We start from the raw sequence: 18,297 nt of genomic DNA, 5'->3' as shown, positions 1-18,297 counted from the left end.
TGCTCACCATATGATCACTGAAACACATTGTTTCATAAAGATTTTTATTATTCAAACTAATTTCAGAGTCCAACACAAAAATAATCTATACTACTAAATTATAAGAATATCTTCGGCCCTTTTTTAGTGCAGGACATTACTTGTTCTACATAATCTGTACTACTAAACTATTTAAGAATATTAGTGGCATTACTTGTTCTACATACTCCGTATAATCTAACAACGATGAATACGCACGACTCAAAATATCATTATAGAGTACTCATGACCAATTTCAAAGACTACTTTATCCCTATGAGCCTTCATCATAACCACCCAACATTCACCATCAAAACCAATTGTACTCTTCAAAATACACTAAAAATCCAAACCTAGCATAACATCCTTGGAATAGGCATCAATTCACAAGAAACTTAGGCAGACAGAAAGAAAATCTTATCCTCTTCAATCAAGTACTCCATATATTAGTTACGCTACTGCTACCAGGGACTTCCAGTTCACCTTATGTATCCATGTCGAATAACTGACACTGACATGGATATGGTCTCTAAAGTTACTTTTAATTTAGGTCATAAACACACAACAGAATTCACAGAGCTCATGCCCGACACTTGCATACTTGTAGCAAAGCTCATTTATAACATGGTCATCTTCTCTTGGAGACAACAGAAATAGGATCAAGTGATAAGAGGAACATCATCATGTCTTACATTGACTTCAAACAGAAAATAGCAAGGACACTAATCAGGGATTCAGGGGTCATAACCAATAATCTTCTTTTCAAATACAGAGTATATAACAACAGGAAAATGAAAATGGGAAACGCCTAGCTCGACAGTCCAATGATGAATCAATCAAAAAGTAAAAGTGAGCCTAGAGAAGCAATAAGGTACTGAATTTGCACATACATGACTATAGAGTGGCCAACAAGATAAACTGATCCTTCCTCTGTTGTCTTCTTGTTATACACTCTGTATGCACGAGTAATTTTTCGTATCTCTTCTGGAACACCAGTTAATCCAATCAATTTAATTTGGGTGGAACTCTGCATTTAGCTGAAGCAAAGAAAGTGAGATTTGAGACTATCTTGCGTGTATATTTTAATAAGCAATACCATACTAAGAATTATGAGAAGATAATGCGACCAACACATAAAAGAAGGGCATCACCAAGAAAAGCTGTAGAAATTTCATGCCTCAAGTATCCACATGCATCATTTATCAATAAACTAAAGAACACCCTTAGAATGGAATAGTTGGCTCAGAAGAAGCCTTTTTTCACATCATTTATCTTTCCTTCACACTAAAAAGGGCATTGGTTTAGAAAAAGGCAGAAGACTCTAGTCAGTACCTTATACATACTCAAAGACTTGTTCAATGATGTCTCTTTCAAGATCAATAGAGATGAAAACTGACACAATTTCACTTCATGATTTTTCTTCTGCACAAGATCATATATATTGTGACTAACATCGGGTTTGAACATGGTATACACAACAGTTACAACTATATCCTAAATAAAGTGCCAAAGTTCTACTGAAGATTTGCATAGGCAAAATCCTTTTCCTGGATAGTCAAGTAGACAACTTTTACTAAAATTGTACAGAACCAAAAGGCTGAACCTTTTTCGCATACAACCCACATAGAGAAAACAAACAAAAGGAGGGAGAGAAAGAAGAGTCGGGTGTATAGGGAAAATCTAACTTTCCCAATTCATAAGCATAAACCCGAAACCCTATGAGTGTAGCAACCCTAAACCTTAAACAGAGTAACTACAACTAACAAAAAAATATCCGCCACCGTCAATATTCCCCCTTTTCTATTCTTTACCCTCAAAAGGAAAAAGAAATTCAATCAAAAGCAAAAAACGCATAGAAAACTAACCTAAAATCAAACAACTTAATAATATAGTCTCATTTTTCAGAATATTACTGGATTCTACCAGAAAATGTGTGATATGTACCTCTCAATTGGATCTTCGAGTATTACTTTGTCGTCAAAAAGTATTACATGAAAACAGAGAAAAAAATACGGATAAAACTAAAAAAAAAAAATGTACTCCGCATAATCGTTTTTAATCAATGGACATGCGTAAATTCACAAAAAAGTGTTCTAAAGTACCTCGAATTCGCAAAACGCGACCAATCTCTCCAATAATGTTCATTAGAGCCGAAGATGCCTACAAACTATTATTTTATACCATCATTGAGAATGGCAATGATTAGAACCAATGAAGGGTGAGAAATCAAATTTCCATATGAGAGCCAAGCTGTCATTTAGAAAGGAAAAGTGTAAGGAAACAACTACGAAATAAATAATACCAGCACACAAGGACTTCACGACTGATAAAATCAACATCTCAAAAGACAGAAAGTAATTTATACAATATGAATAGTGATAGAAACAACATAAATCTGCAGGCCAGGCAGAAAAATAGCAAAAACCTTATAAGGTAAAGTCATAGAAGCTTAAAGTGTTATTTAAATAAATGTTGCCTATGTCTGTCATGTAAACCTTTGATTGGTTGTGAAATGGAGTATCTTGCAAAATATATACTTCGTACAAAGAGGACTATAAGATTTGAAGAAAGAAATTAAATTGGGTTATGTTTCTAAGATAAAACATATAGTGTGATTTTTCTTTCTCTGTAAGATTGCTCTACTTGTGAATACAACACTAATGAAAAGGCAGAGACCACAATATCTGAAGCACTACGGCAACATCTGCTGCATCAGCAACAACTACCCCAATGACAGCCTTCTTAAGAGTTGGGGCATCATCCACTTCATCACCAGTCATTCCACAAATATATTTCTGAGCTTGCAATCACTTGACAATTTCATATTTATGCTCTGGATTATATTAAAATGTCACATGTTGGTACCCATGCCCAAGCGACGACCAGTTTCTTTTCCTACTGCTAGTTGACCACCTGATAAAAATTTCAACCATTGTAGCAAAGGAAATTCATTTTCATTACCTTATAGTGTATACAATCCATAAATATTGTTCTTACCGTTGAGGTGGACATACCAGTAATAATTTTCACACTAACTCCGAGATTTAAAGCCTTCCTTATAGTATCTGCATTGTCATGGACCTTCGGGACTCTCCTTTCTTCCCTCTGAAACCCATGTATAGGGTATTAAAAGTAGTCAAATCATTTTTAACAACAATGTAGGTCTCCCATTTACAACATTTTCCTTTCTCTATTTACAACCTGATCACATGTGAATGAATACAAGCTATTTGACACCTATTTTGAAAAGAAAAACACAAATAGAAAAATTAAAAACTAAGGTTGAGAAATAAGATTAAAGAAAGGGGAGACCTATATTATTGTTAAAACAAACTGAGAAATCAGGTTGCATCAGCTGATCGGAATACGCAATGAATAAATCAGCAACATCGACAGATAAATCAGTAGCAGCCACGATACGCAACGAATAAATCAGCAGCATCAGCAGCTACTTCTTGGGTTTTTCATAGCCTTCACCAACACCACAAAAACACATTAGTACATTAGGGTATTACTTCTTGAGCCAGATACAACCATTTTTGAACATTACGAATAAACTCAAACATAAACTTACTAACATGGAAGAAAAGGAGTGGAGTGACGAATAGCCAATCTCTTGACCATCTTAAAGCTAATAATCCAAAATCACCGTCCTTCGGAACATTAACATACCTATAAATAAAAAAGACCAGGCAAGAAGAATGTTCGCCCACCTGGCCTTGCTGTCATGTTCACTGCTACTGACATATGAGACATCCCTAGCCTGGTGTTCTCTCCCATTAAGAATTCATTAATTAAGAAAAGAGCCAATTCTATAACAGTAGAGAAAGAGCCACACAAAGAAAAGAGACATATCCGCCGATGATAACGAGAGCAGTACCCATAGCATCCCTTTACTAGTAAGGGGAGTCATCACATGGACTGATGATCCAACCCCATACCGAAATTCCCTTTTGATTAGTATGTTACAAGTCCTTCTTTTCCTATCCAACGTTCCAAAGCAACCAGCATCAGAAGATCTTTATATTATAGGTCAACAGGGTAGGTTACGTTGGGGTGGCTGCAATGTTGAAACAAACAGCACAATGGAAATCATTATGATCGTCTTTGAGATACAAATGTCAGTTAATGTCATCATTAAACAAAAAAACATGTATAAAATTAGAGGAAGCTCAAGCAAGTGTCTCACCAACCATCTCTTTGCTTTGCCATCCCATATCTCGCCATTGTTCGGATAAACTGCTATCAACTTGTCTGTCAACCGTAATAGGAAAAGGAAGCCAATTAAAATCCCATGGAAAACTTGTAACTCAAGCAGGCTTTTCAATAGATTTTAATTACATTGGGTGCAGTGTTTACCTTCTTAAATTTGGGAATTAGACCATCAACATAGAGTGGTGGTGCACAGTTTATTCCTACAATTAATCGTAACCTTTGTACTCTTATTGATAATATTAAGAGATTCTTCGAATTCTCCCAATGAGGCGTGCTTGCCATCGACAGAGCTAAAGCAGATCCATGAAGGAATGTGGACATTTTCTTCCTCAAGCAACTCAACAATAGCCTGCAAATAAACATTGCAATTAAGAGAATTCTATGAAATAAGTACATTTCCTCTCCTTTGCAGGACGTCGAATAAAACAGTCTTGCAACCATACACCAGCATATATATAGTATTCTGATGAAAATACCGTCACTCAGAGTTTCTTCTGTAAACTATCTATTTACAAGAACATGTAAAGTTTAAAGTAAACGTGGATATCTGCCAAACGGGAGATTCTGTTGGCAACTACAACTCAAGCCTTAAGATAGAACGTTCGAGAGACAGTCATTTTAGACAACTGAAATCACCGCCTTTTTCATGAAGAGACAATACACTCCCTCATGGGATTCTCACCTCAACCGATGACAGAACAACATTTCAAGGATTAATATAAAGATGTACTTTGTTTACTCACTCTGCAGTCTGCACTTAGTAACTTCTTCGGAGATGGGTTCAAGTTTTGAGTAGGGGAGTACACAATTCACAGGAATCTTTGAGTAACGGGAATGTATTGTCTCAATGACAAAGGCGGTGATTTCAAGCAGTTAATGCACCAACGTAAAGGGAGCAGGACCCCATGTCTATGGAAATTCACTTTGGGAAAATCCCATGAACCCCATACTATAGCCAACATTGGGACTTTATCCCTTGGCCTTGATCTACACGGGTGCCAGGTTATTTCTCATAATTCTCACAGAATAACCACAAACCTTCACACATATTTCCGTTCATGAATTTCACCAAAGCACATGTTTCATTCTGCAGCTTCCAGTCATGTTTTTTCCCTAAATACCACATATGCGGTTTTGGTCAGCCAATGACTTAAAATATTCCTTTGCAAATGATCTGCAACGGAAAGAAAACAAACCAGAAACCAAAGAGAGCACAAGCCCTAGTCACAGGCTGATTCGGAAAAATTTTAGAGGCTACAGAAGTTAATACAAGGGAGCTAAACATGACAAGCTGTGAAGCTGATAATCATCTAAAACAGGGAAAATATACTAAATCAATTCTGATACAAAAATCACGATAGTTAGTGATCCTTCTCTCCAATTCACAAATTGAAATATTTACATGATAGGAAACATAAACCCTAATCTGAAGCATAAAAACCCTCAAAAATATCGATATTACATGATCGAAAATATAAACCCCAATTTGAAGCCTCAAACCCCAAAAAAATTGAAATTTAAATAAAAAGACCTATAAAGTTTGAAAAAGTTCAGGGTTTGAGGGAAGATAAGAGAATGAACCAAAATAAGGCTCTGAATATGCACAATTAATTTAATCCTATTTGTAGGTAAATTTTGATCGGAATTTTATCAAGTGTTCAAATTTTAAGTCTAAAATGGTTGATGCTTCATATTTCTCTTCCCGATCCTCATAAATCATGGTTACATCAAGTATGGAAGATACATCAACTAAGAACCATAAATACATCAACTAAATCCCATAGATACACCAGCCGAAAACCATAGATACATCATATAACGAATGCAAGTACCTCGAGCATAGTAGGCTGCTTAGCGACATTTTCAAGGTCTAATTTCGATAGCAACATGGCATCAAGTTTCAGGGAAAAGGAATGAGAAGGAAGGAGGAGATAAAGAAGTCAAGGAAGAGATGGTGGGTGCAGGACAAGATACAAATGAAAAAGGCTAATTCAATGTTTTGTTTCAGTTTGGGATCAGTTGCATGATTATGATTTATGCATATATAGAAGGCTAATCTCTTAACTCGCTCTATCTTTCTTTAGTACAACATACTATCTGGTGAATGGTACAGAATTTTAGATGGACAACCCAAAATATGTTACAGGGAAAAAAAGTATCAGTCTTGACTCAATGCAAATCTGAATAGTATACGCAGTATTTATTGGATTAGAAATAGATAAAACAAAACTGATACCTCCATAATGTGATTTTCTGGGAAGGGCAGCTCGGAAATAGATAAATTTTGCAGCTCGGAAAGATCTAGAGAAATAACCTTGCACCAAGCCCTTCAATTTCAGATGCAAAACGAGTTAGTTGACAACTAACTCGGTCTTGATTTGTATGACACACTTCACCATCTGAGTAATACCAACAGGATTCCACAGCCCAATTTTTCCATACTGCAGTGCCAGCTCCAAGAAATCTGCACACAGTTTACAGTTTGGATAAGCTAATTTACAAATGGAGTTCCTTTGTATCCGACAAAAGCTATGTTACTAAGGATTACATTGTGTTTCAAACAAACATGGAAATTTATACTAACTAAAGTAAAGCAGAGGAAGTATCTCAGTTTCGATGTACCTCCTCTCATCAGGGAGCACGAGTAAAATGAATCACATGGAAAATTACCCATAATGCTAGCACAGTAATACATGGTTATCCCTAACTCTTCTACAAGAACCTATCAAACACTTCCTAGAGAAATTTGTACTGATATTATCCTCAGTATAGTACATCATACACATGGAACATAATGTCAGGTCGATGAAAATGGCTAAAATGAATCACCTCTGTAGATTTTTCATTAGATTCAGGAAATAATCTTGACCCCTGCAATTAGAAGTGAAGCCCCATGATCAGAAGCAATAATAATAATAATTAAATAAACAAGTAGAGATAAGACGAGAAAGTGCATACAACGGCAGACTCAGAAAGTCGAAGCACTAAAATGCCCATTGTCGGAAACAAAGCCCCTAGGAGAACCGCCTTCAGGAACTGGTGACAGTGGTTGGGGTGGGGACAGAGAGACCACTCTCAATTTTCACTCCTCGACATGTCCTGCCTGACTGCCTCCTTGCTAAAATGAACCGAGAAGCTCAAACAAGTTAATCACTGTACAATACAAGCCATATTGTTTGAAGTTTAGAGTTTTTATTTTTGGCTGAGAATCTGAGTATTAGATTTTTGTTGGGTAGATAAAAAGCCATATTGTTTGAAGTTTAGAGTATTGGAGCAGTAAATAAAACTAAATAGTCCCATATTAAGGTTTTATGAGAAAATAGCTGTTTTATACTCTTCGGATTCCTTCCATAATGGTCCAAATTTGTTTGCCAAAATTCAGATAGTTGATTTAGTTCCAACAGTTTTAAATTGCTGGATGCTATGTCTTACAGATTAGTTGCAACAACCTTCTTTTTTTTTTTTTTTTGAAGAAAAATTCCAGCAGCCTTGTTATATTACAGCTTAACGGCAATCACCACCTATTTTCTCACTTCTTTTTGCATATTATTTACATTGCGCAAGATTTACAAAGAGTCTAAAAGTTGAGTTCCAGAGCTTTTGCAGTGCCAAAGATGGTTTTGGGCTAAGCTTTTGAAATTGAGAGATACAATTACTGCAATTACCAAAACTTCAAATTAAATTAATACATTCAAGTGAAAAATGGAAGAAATACCTTTAGCAGTAGGTTCCATTGATGCTCAAACTGATAAACCCTAAAAAATGAAGAAACAAAATCAATGAGAAGATACAAACGGTTGAAAAAGAAAAACAAACCAAATCTTGAATGAGAAACACGGACCTTCCTCAACATCGTCCAAGTCAAATGAATGCGAGCCCCGATCCATCTCATTTTGAAACCCTAATCTTTCGCCTCAAGCTCTCTCAAAGCCATTTGAATCAGCAAATTAGAGTATTTGGGAAATCGATTTGTGCAAATAAAAATGAAATCAAACCCAGAGAAAGATAAGAGAAAGATAATTACCAACGGCATGGGAGAGAAGAGGGTGGAGGTACCAAAGGCATGTGAGGGGAGAGAGGAAAGCAGAAGCACGAAGAAAGAAGTAAGCATTTACAGAGTATCTTTTTCCAGACAGAGTGATCAGGGTGAGGTGGTAATTCAGGAAGGAATTCAAGGGCAGGCTCGTAATTACACTATTCTTAAGGAAAATTGGGAGCCATCTCTTGCTTTTAAAAGGGTTAGGATTAGTAAAATAGTACCTTAACTTTCTTATTTTGTCAAATAGTACCTTGAATTAAAATACTTTATTAAAAATGGGACCTTACTGCCATATTCCGGCCAATTTTTCAATTTACCGGCCATTCATTCCGTTCATTGGCACAACTTGGGAGGGAAATAAACGCGTGAGGACACGCTCTAAACAACAAACCACATTCAAACGTCCTTTCCTCTTCACTTCTTCTCATTTACTCCTCTGCATTTCTGCTTCACATTGCAGTCAACATTAAAACCTCAACCACACCATCTTCCTCATGCCTACTGATTTCCCTCTTGAGTAAATCAATTTGGGATTGGAAAATTTTCTTTTCAAGTAGCAATTGGTTGGTAATATCCTTCTGCCAGTAAAGGATACCTTCGTCCACCCACTCAAAAAACTTGCATCCCCTTCTTCCAGTTGCATAGTCATAGAACTTGCAGGTTATGAACTCTCTTCCTGGGTTTTCCATTGTCCACGCCTTTAATGGCCCATCATAAGGAATTCCACAGTCACATGTAGTGCGAAATCTTCGAAGAGATGAATGAGAATGGGAAGACATCTGTAATGGGAATCAATTACAAGCAATCAATTTCAGTTTATTGCAACAAGAAGAAAATAATACCTTTGGATCTTGAATTCAGTTGGTTTCCCCCAATAAACTTGTTGCTTCCCTCCAAAATAAACGGTTGTAGATCTTTAAGTCTTGTCTAGGTGTTGTTGTTGTTGTTGTTGTTCTTATAAGAGGTAAGCAAAGGCGCGTGATTTTTTGGCTTGTTTGTTGCACACGCACAATAGTTTGGAGGGAAAATTGAAAAATTGGCCGGAAAAGGTTGATTTTGCCCGGAATGTTGGAGTAAGGTCCCATTTTTAATAAAGTATTTTAATTCAAGGTACTATTTGACAAAATAAGAAAGTTAAGGTACTATTTTCCTAATTGAGACAAAAACAAGGTACTTTTTAACAATTTTGCCATTTTTAAATAGTAATCCAAGTGTAACAAACGCAATGCAGTACTACAGCCTACAGGTGTCAATTCGTGTTGACGGTTCGGTTTTGGGGTCGGGTTAATCGATTTTAGTTTGAAACGGTTTCATTTGGCTAAAGGGTGAGTTTGAACCATAGTGAATGGATGAGTCGCACAATCTTTTTGAAACCAAACATGGCACTCCGACACCATATTTATTAGATAGGTGGGCGTACATGGTAGGCTGGTACTTCGGTACTTCCTCCGCCCTTAATTTTTTGCCGCATGCTTCGAAGTTCGAATATGCTTTGTTGAAAGTTGAGTGGGTGGACTTGAGAAGAGACAAAAATTGTGGAACCAAATCTATATTATTAAAGCGGAGTGGTGGTTAACGTGAGGGCTCCAAAACCCCAATTGTCAAATCACAACTACTCCACGTCATCACCCTTAATTCCCTTAAATTAAAGATAAACCAAATAGGAAACTACCAAAGCATGAAATTTTAAATATCAACAAGAGGGAAATAAACAAACAAAAGTCAATTTAAATAATAATATGAATAAAGAAGGAAACTAAAATTAATGCTCTATTTATTTTATAAAAAACACGTGTTAATGTACGGGCACAGACTAATGTAACTTATGTAAGAGCCAAAGTTGTTGTCCCAAGAGTATTTTTAAAGGAAAATTTGCCAAATACAACCTCATAAAGTTCTCTATTTGTCAATTACAACCTTAAGTTTTTACTTTTGCCAATTACAACCTTAAACTTATACATCCATTTTAGATTACAACCGGAATTTATTTTCCGGCAAAAATCACCGAAAAATGATGTCATAATGTTATTAAAAAAAAATACATAATTTCTATAAAAAAAATTAAAATGATAAATAAGAATTAAAACAAAAAAAATTAAAATAATTGTTTTTTTTATAGATATTATGTACTTCGTAAGTTTTTTTTAATAACGTTATGACATCATCTTCCGGTGATTTTTGCCGGAAACTAATTTCGGGTTGTAATTTAAAATAGATGTACAAGTTTAAGGTTGTAATTGACAAAATTAGAAATTTGAGGTTGTAATTGGCAAATAGTGAACTTTAATAGGTTGTATTTGGCAAATTTACCATTTTTAAATGAGCAATATTTTGGGACAGAACAAAAAGACAAATGGAGCAAATAAAAGAGAATGGAGAGAGTACATGTAACCAAAATCCAAGCTTGATTTGAGTGTTTTAACCAAGAGCTATCAACCTGCAGTACGTACTAGTACTAGGATGTAGGATTACATTTAAAGACTGGTGGACATGTAAAAACCTGGAGGAAACAACAATTACTGCTCTACTGGATGCAGAACTCTTAGCCTGCTATAAAATTCATAGTCACCATTACAATGTCTTCCACCAAAAAAACAGAACATCAAATTACACAACTTTATTCTTAAAATTAGTAAAGCAATCAAACAATTGTCCTGAAGTTCAAAAAACAAAAGTCTTTCTTACTACTAGATAGCTTGCAAAGAGATAATGGTGCAAAAACACCAGTTGTTGACGATCACAGAGATGATTGTCGCCCATTAAACGAATACACAACCGTAGCACGAGGACAAGATTTCCTGAACCGAGAGAGCATCTTGGAAACACGGGTAACATTCATCGTCCGTCCTCCTATCTTTTCAATGCTTAAGAACTTGAGGTTTGGGGAATGAGCGCAGAGGAATTCGATGAAGTTCACGGTACATCCCATGCCATTGACAACAGGACATCCCACTTTCATTGATTCAAGCTTCGGAAAGGAGAACCGTCCTCGGTTTTCTTTTAAAAATGCTGTGATCAGTCTTGGACCTTTGGCTGATTCAATCTACAGCATAGAAGACCAGAAAGGCAGAAACCATTACATCCAAAGAAACTAGTCATAAGATGGAAGTGTAAAAGGAAAGTGACATACCGCAAATCTGAAATGATTGATGTTTGGGGAGGAGCTTAGTAGTGAAAGGCAAACCCTGAATACTTTGATATCCTCAAATCTCACCGAATAAAGGAAAAGATGCCTCATAGTATTATTCCTCAAAGGAATATATTCAACTACATTATAAGCAGCCAAGAGCTAAAAATGTTCCCGGTAACGTTGAAACAAAAAAAGACATAATTCAAGTCAGCAGTAAATACAAGTAAAATGTGGAAACCTTTTTTCTAATCTCAAAAGTTATTTAAATGAGAGGTGGAAAATGAAATTACCTTGACAAACTGTCCTGATAAACACAAATTTCGAAGGGAGTTCAGAGCAGACAAGGAACGAATAATGCTCCAGTTAAGAATAGCTCCTTCTTGATGCAGAAAACTAGCTTCAATAGCAATTGTAGCCAAACATGGAGAATCTTCAATAACTATGTACTGATAAAATCCAGAATCTACATTTAACACACGCAGACTTGGTGAACGGATTCTCAAATGCTGTATCCCAACCACCCTCTCCAAGTGTAACAACCGCAGGCGAGGGCACCCAAGGATGAGACGATCAAAACTATTTTCATCAATTGAAACACTGTCTAGAGTGATTTCACACAGAAAGTTGAACCTTTTGAAAGAAGCTGGAACGCGTACGGCACAACCTTTGAGGATCAATGACTTTAGCTTCACGAAAGAGAACATAGATGAGGGGATAGCAAAGCGTCGAATGCCAACCTCTGTAAGTGATATTTCCTCAACATGTTGTCTTGATAGATACTTTATCCAATGATACAAATCAGGATAATGAAATGCGCCAGAAACAGTACGTAGAGAAAATATCTTGATTGAGCAGGTATGCTGAAGCAGAAATCTGTTAATTATACTAGAAACAGTATCCCAATTAAGACCCTCAGTATTTAGAACAAACTTGGAAATGGATAGCCATTTATATCGCCAATCCTTCGCCAAAATACTCGTCCTGGCAGCATCATTTATTGACAACTTCCCGAGAATAATGTCTAGGATTATCCACGGAAGACCACTTATCCTATCCACGGTCAACTCTGATGGATCCTGTTCTCCCAAACTCGAAAGGCAAATCATGTTTGCCATGTTCTTGCTCACTGGGAATACAACATAAATTGGTCAAGTCTACTACATTAGTCAGCAATAGATACTCAAGGTTCTGTTTCAATAATTACAGGAGCAAAAATTTGCAAAGTGAATAGGTGATTCAATGCTACAAATCAGAAGTTTCTTAAAGTTCCACACGAGAAGGTGAAACAAAGAAAAGGAAATAGTCAGATCGTAAATGACATATTCTTTTCACAGTGTGAAACAAATAAAAGAACATATTATAGGTGTAACAAAGACATGCCTCTTAATAATAGCATTTCTTTACACATTCACAGAAATATCATGCCGTTAAAAAGTTCAAATGGTTGATTAATGAATAATCACAAATAGGGACAGGTGGAAACGTAGAACAGACATGCTTATGCTTGCTTCTGAAAAGTTGGCTCCAAATGACAGAAGATTTTCCGGCATGGAGATGTTTCATAAGCAGCCTACAAGTTAGTTTATGCTCTGAAAACAATCTTAAGCTACAGAAACATGAGTACTAGGCAGAAAAACAAAGGAAAAAAATATGAGTGTAAGCTGGCAGAGGGAGAGAAAGGAGAACAAGGGACTATAATTTGAGGTGCATAGAAGATGGATAAATATAGATTATTGTTCCTATAAGATCTTTAATGAGAATGGAAACATCGATTACCTTACGGAAAATGTGGGGCATCATAGGGAAACTAAATTCAGTTTCTAGACTTGCAGAAAAGGTAAGGTAAAAGGCCATGGAACCCACCAGATCATCCATTACAAAAATGAAGAGTGAGAGATGATATATTAAACCAGATGATCACCTAAAGAGGGAAAGAAACTCCCTAGGAACCTACCGTAGTGTAATTCTAATGCTCAGAGAAATGGAGGCTCATGAGAGTATGAGACTCTTGCACAAAATATTAATTATCTGGATTATGATGTTATTAAAATGGTTTCCAAGGAGATAACAAATGGAAAAGGGATAATTTTAAGAACCAATTTGTTTAATGCCAAGAGTTATTGATGTTTAATAATGATGCAGATCTCTAAGAATGAGAAAATCCTCTAATGGTTTATGTCAATCTATAGAAGGTAGGTTGCAACTTGCAAGGATTCTAAACTAGTTATTTGAAGTTTGAACAGAAGTCCTATAAGAACAGTCTTAATTGAGTTATTAAAAACATTTAATTCAAGTGAGACCTGTCGACGAAACCGGGTTATGTGGGGATAGGTGCTGCATTGATTGTAAATAACCTAATAACAACACTACACAAAACACTAAAAATAACATAAAAGGAACACATATATACATGGAAACCTGAGAAATGGGAGAAATCCACAACAATGACGCACTAGGACTTTGGCAATTACAGATCATTATAACGATCACCAATCCTCTAAACACAAGAGCGCTAATCAATGTCCTATTATTTTTTGTCTCACACAAATTAAAATCAGAAATAACATCCTAATAAAGCCTATCTCTACCAGACTTCAATTAGGAAACAACTGCTATGTAATTATTACTTTACGGATGAAACCCAGGTGTGCAAGTTACAATTATTATTACTTTGGTCATGAGCATCCCTTTGAACCTTCCTACATCTTGACCCACAAGCTCCAGCTCCATAGTTCACAACCAGCAGGAAAGACAGAACTTTTGGAACTCATATCTCTTTGGTTATAGATGAGAAAGGAGATAATACAGGGAATTATATTCCCATGGAGTCATGATGGACAAAAGTACAGAATACAGAGAGTGTCAAGACTGTCAACTCTAAGTTAACCTCTAGAAATCGCACTTTAAATTGATGAACTTCAAGTTAAACAGGTCAAGATTTTGAATGGTAGTTGAGAATGTTGAGGACTGAAAGAAAATGGTTGACATCAAAGTCAGGATTATGTCACAGAATTTTCCAGTCTGTAAATACGTCTCAAACGTACCTCAGCTACATTATTCAAAGAAGCCGTGATATACATGAGGATATCAATTTTGGAGTATCATAGATTCATAGTAGGGCTATGTTACTGACTAGGCACCTTAACGATGCTATAGGACACAGAAATTCAACTCAACATCGTCTAGATCTTATGTCTATGAAACTTCATTAAAGCTAATATCATAGTTAACCCTATTTGAAGAGCTCAGTTTGGCAAATTAAATTGTGAAGCATGAAGATTTAACTGTGACTGGTTACACTTAAGTGACAAACATTGAAACAACACTCAACTCTAATTCTATGTTTCAAAAGATTATAGATAAATGTGAAAAATATATACCATTATGGAACTGGAACACGCATATTCGTGATATATCTTAAGAGTGCCTATAGATTTGTAAATAAACAGCATAACACAGTTGATGGAAGTAGAAAGAATCTTCCTTTGTTTTAAGATCTGAAGCCACAATAATAACAAAGGTTTCTCTCTCACGTTCATCACAAGAGAAATAAATAATATATTTAGCAAATTAAATAATCTGTATTCAAGAAAGAGCCAAAGCGGACAATATTACTTCTTTGAGTTCATGCAACCAACTGTTAAATCCAAATAAAGTTCAAGAACTGTGAAACAGACAAACATTTTAACTGGTTAAAGGGAACTTATAGACAAAAGAGTGACAGTTATCTCAACCATTGACATCAGGAGCATCATTTCTAGATCTGTTAGGTTATTATGATTCTTAACATGCCCATGACCTATGATAAATAAAAAAGCACCACCACATCTATAACTGACTATAAGTATAAATCATGCTAAAATCCACAATTTAAATTCGGTATGAAAAATCATTTCAGCAAAAGAAAAGATATACCATTGATAATCTTTGTCAGTATCACCACCAAAAACTGCAGCAAGAAGTATTCCAGAGAGATAAAAGTTGAAATTTCTCAACAACATAAAATAGGAGAGGTTTAAAGGAGATTGTGACCTGAATAAATAATAATACATTTAACACAGATTTGGAAAAAAAATTCAATTATGAGTGAATAGCTACAAGGAAAAGAATCTGGTTTCCTTTTACAGAAGATTTTCCAAGAAAGCACAGACCATTTGGCTAATTAACTTTAAAACTCTCCACCTAGTTGGCTAAAATCTCAAATAGTTGTCATTGAAGCATTACTAAGTTTTTCCGCCTAAGGTCTAATGTTCGCTCCTAGTGTTATAATTTGACACTTCGCAAAACGAAATTCTCTTGAAATTTCTATTTGTTTGGTTTTGGTTGTTCTTTTTAACATGAAAGGAAAAGTAATTGTAACTTTGAACCATAAAATATGTCATGCAGAGATGATGACACAATACCAAAATGGACTAGGATAAGTCTTGCTACAAACTATACAGGATATTCCAAGAGAAGGATTAAAAATAAAGGATTTGAACCCCTTTTCAAGTTCCCTGATAGAAAAACTATATCAGACAATATGGCATGTTTAATAAAACGTTTTTTCTATTTTCAGCAGGTAAGAAACTAAGAATGTAAGATGGTGACTACCCCAATGGCGTAAATCTATCATAGGTTTCACATTAGGTTGCCTGAACCCTAGCCCCCAATTCTCTGCTATAACTATATTAGACAGTTGGATAGGTACAGAGGTATCATAAATGATTGTAACAAAAATTAGAAACAACAGCGTAAGATATGTTACCATTTCAATGATTGAAAAAATGCAAGTGTCGTCATTTTAACTCCCAGACAAGTAAAAAACCAGCATCCTGACAACTCTCCATCCAGAATCTCTTGGAAACATCCGTTTTTACATAAATTGCACACCTAGGGCATTGGATATCAATGGTTAGACTTAAGCCAATATTAACATAAACATGTGTACTGAGAAAACTCACCAAAAATGCTTCAGAACTTGGGATGACTGAAAAAATACAGAAGAAATCCATGGTGCCTTCCGAGTTAACCAAGCTTTCCTCGAAACTTATTCTTCAAGCTGTAAAGTTCACCAATCAGCGGTAATATTAATTGGCAATAGCGCACATGGATCCTGTGGACTATGTAGTTGGGAGTTTTTCTTGAAAGAAAATTAAAGAGAAAAAAGTATAAATTAAAGAAATTTAAAACGAGACTAGTACAGCTTCAGGTCCTTGTTTTGCGAAGAACTAGAGTAAGCCTATATTGATTCAAACAGAAATGCATTATGTAGCATATACAAATATTCTGAAAAAACCTGTCGACTGCAGTACATATCATACACGTATTCTGACAACAGTACATAACGTGACGTTACTGCGTTAGAACTTAGAACCCCCCACCAAATCGCAATCTAGGGCTCCCCTCTTGGAAGGTCATATACATTACTACTCAGTATATATCATAAGAAAATGCTGACATATATTCCCAATTAAGAACATAATATCCTAAAAGTCACAATCTTCAACACTCAAATATGTTCTCGTCTCACAACTGATTAAAGTCTAGCTTCTTGGCTAATTAAGTTCAATCAATCGTCTCGGTTTCACTATCAAATACAGATATGAACACCATCAAATGACGACAACTGCTAAGTCTTTACTTATACATAAGAATACTGGAGAATTATTTGTAATTTGACTCACCTCACCTATGATCTTTGGGAAACCAAAACACAACTGAAAATGAAGCTATAGAAAATTGTTAACCCCGACATTATTGGCCGGGTTATACTGACTTCCTATCGAACATATCTAACCAATAACTCTAGATTTGAGGATTGCTAGTGCTATATGATACCTTATTCATAATGAGTAGAGTGAAATAAAACTTCTTGTTTTGTATCAAATTTTATGTTGAAGTAAGCAACATTCATTGATCGAAATCTTCAAATAAAACCAATCCATCAAGAGAAAACTTATACTAGCAATTAGACAATTACTAGTACAGACTTCAAAATTTTCGAGAAACTAACATTTTGTCAGGAATCAGAACAGCTAGAACCCCATCACCAAATTTAGCATCAAGACCCATCATATATAGAAATTCAAAGAAACAAACCAAAAAAAAACCATGTCAATCAAAACTAATTACATAATTTTCCCTCAAAAAAAAAAAAACTAATTACATAATTTGACAAAACTTAAATTTAAGATATAATCACTAATATTAATAGCTAATTCCAATCATTATCAACAAAATTGACACAAACATTGCTAATTTCTCTCATCAATCTGAACAATATAGCAATAAAGGGAAAATAACAGAAATGTTACCGGAGAATAGGTCGGCTTGGTGAGGGAACAGTGAAACCATGGAAACCAGTATTTGATTCGAGTAGCATTACACATTTCGTTCAATATTCTTCCTTTGGCTACATTTTGAACGAGTAATTTACTGCCGAAATTTGGAGATAGTAATTTACTCTATTAGATTATGAGCTACGGGCTACGGCAAGCAAATAAGCAATGTATTTTATTTTATTTTATTTTATTTTGACATTGGTAAATTTGCCGAAAATAATTTTTTAAAACCAGCTTTTTTGTGAGAAATAATCTTTTAATTTTTTTTTCGCAAAAGTTTGCGAGGCACAATCTATTTGGGTTTCTAGGGGTTGATAAAAGTTTTCCGACCTTGACTTCCCAGGCGTTTTTCCTTATGTATACCTTTTTCACTCCCGTATAAAAGGCAGTCGCTTAAAACCTAAAAAAAACATCATGAGAAGACCTTTGAAGTTCTCGCCATCAATGAAGCTCAAATATAAATGAATATCCATTGAATGTTATAAGTCATCAATGTCAAACGTCACTTTCTTCAACTACTTAAATTGATGATCTTTTTCCATTGTTGGTTAAAATTTCTACATTTTTTCACT

At 35.3% G+C, this 18,297-nt stretch overlaps 2 protein-coding genes and 1 long non-coding RNA gene across 3 annotated transcripts; all 3 read right to left on the bottom strand.

The window, feature by feature from the left end:
- Window positions 1–2,498: 2,498 nt before the first annotated feature.
- On the bottom strand, window positions 2,499–8,311 carry LOC130461189 (uncharacterized). The gene is made up of 10 exons (XR_008921585.1): window positions 8,075–8,311; window positions 7,949–7,988; window positions 7,192–7,351; window positions 7,063–7,104; window positions 6,470–6,697; window positions 4,378–4,582; window positions 4,208–4,272; window positions 3,597–4,078; window positions 3,033–3,489; window positions 2,499–2,931 (listed from the first exon to the last, which is right to left on the bottom strand). It is a non-coding gene; the product is annotated as an uncharacterized lncRNA (long non-coding RNA).
- A 410-nt stretch (window positions 8,312–8,721) lies between these two features.
- Window positions 8,722–9,051, bottom strand: LOC110794660 (uncharacterized). The gene has a single exon (XM_021999627.1). The coding sequence runs from the start codon at window positions 9,049–9,051 to the stop codon at window positions 8,722–8,724; it is 330 nt and encodes a 109-aa protein (XP_021855319.1).
- Window positions 9,052–10,778: 1,727 nt separating this feature from the next.
- Window positions 10,779–17,870, bottom strand: LOC110794645 (F-box/FBD/LRR-repeat protein At1g13570). Its single transcript, XM_021999616.2, has 6 exons — window positions 17,699–17,870; window positions 16,346–16,443; window positions 16,150–16,274; window positions 11,693–12,528; window positions 11,403–11,561; window positions 10,779–11,315 (listed from the first exon to the last, which is right to left on the bottom strand). Exons 4-6 carry the CDS (start codon window positions 12,515–12,517, stop codon window positions 11,010–11,012), a joined length of 1,290 nt encoding a protein of 429 aa, XP_021855308.1. The 5' UTR covers window positions 12,518–12,528; window positions 16,150–16,274; window positions 16,346–16,443; window positions 17,699–17,870; the 3' UTR covers window positions 10,779–11,009.
- Window positions 17,871–18,297: the final 427 nt, after the last annotated feature.

This window comes from Spinacia oleracea, chromosome 5, assembly GCF_020520425.1.
Source record: "Spinacia oleracea cultivar Varoflay chromosome 5, BTI_SOV_V1, whole genome shotgun sequence".
Lineage (NCBI taxonomy): Eukaryota > Viridiplantae > Streptophyta > Magnoliopsida > Caryophyllales > Amaranthaceae > Spinacia > Spinacia oleracea.
This window is presented reverse-complemented; position numbering and strand designations above follow the sequence as displayed.

Bases quoted from the DNA above. Each gene is read 5' to 3' on its own strand.
- LOC110794660 (XM_021999627.1), bottom strand. From the start codon at position 9,051: ATGTCTTCCCATTCTCATTCATCTCTTCGAAGATTTCGCACTACATGT.
- LOC110794645 (XM_021999616.2), bottom strand. From the start codon at position 12,517: ATGGCAAACATGATTTGCCTTTCGAGTTTGGGAGAACAGGATCCATCA. The intron at 11,562-11,692 runs GTAATTTCATTT...GAACATTTTTAG, and splicing joins TATCAGGACAGTTTGTCAAG to CTCTTGGCTGCTTATAATGT. The intron at 11,316-11,402 runs GTATGTCACTTT...TCTATGCTGTAG, and splicing joins TCAATCATTTCAGATTTGCG to ATTGAATCAGCCAAAGGTCC.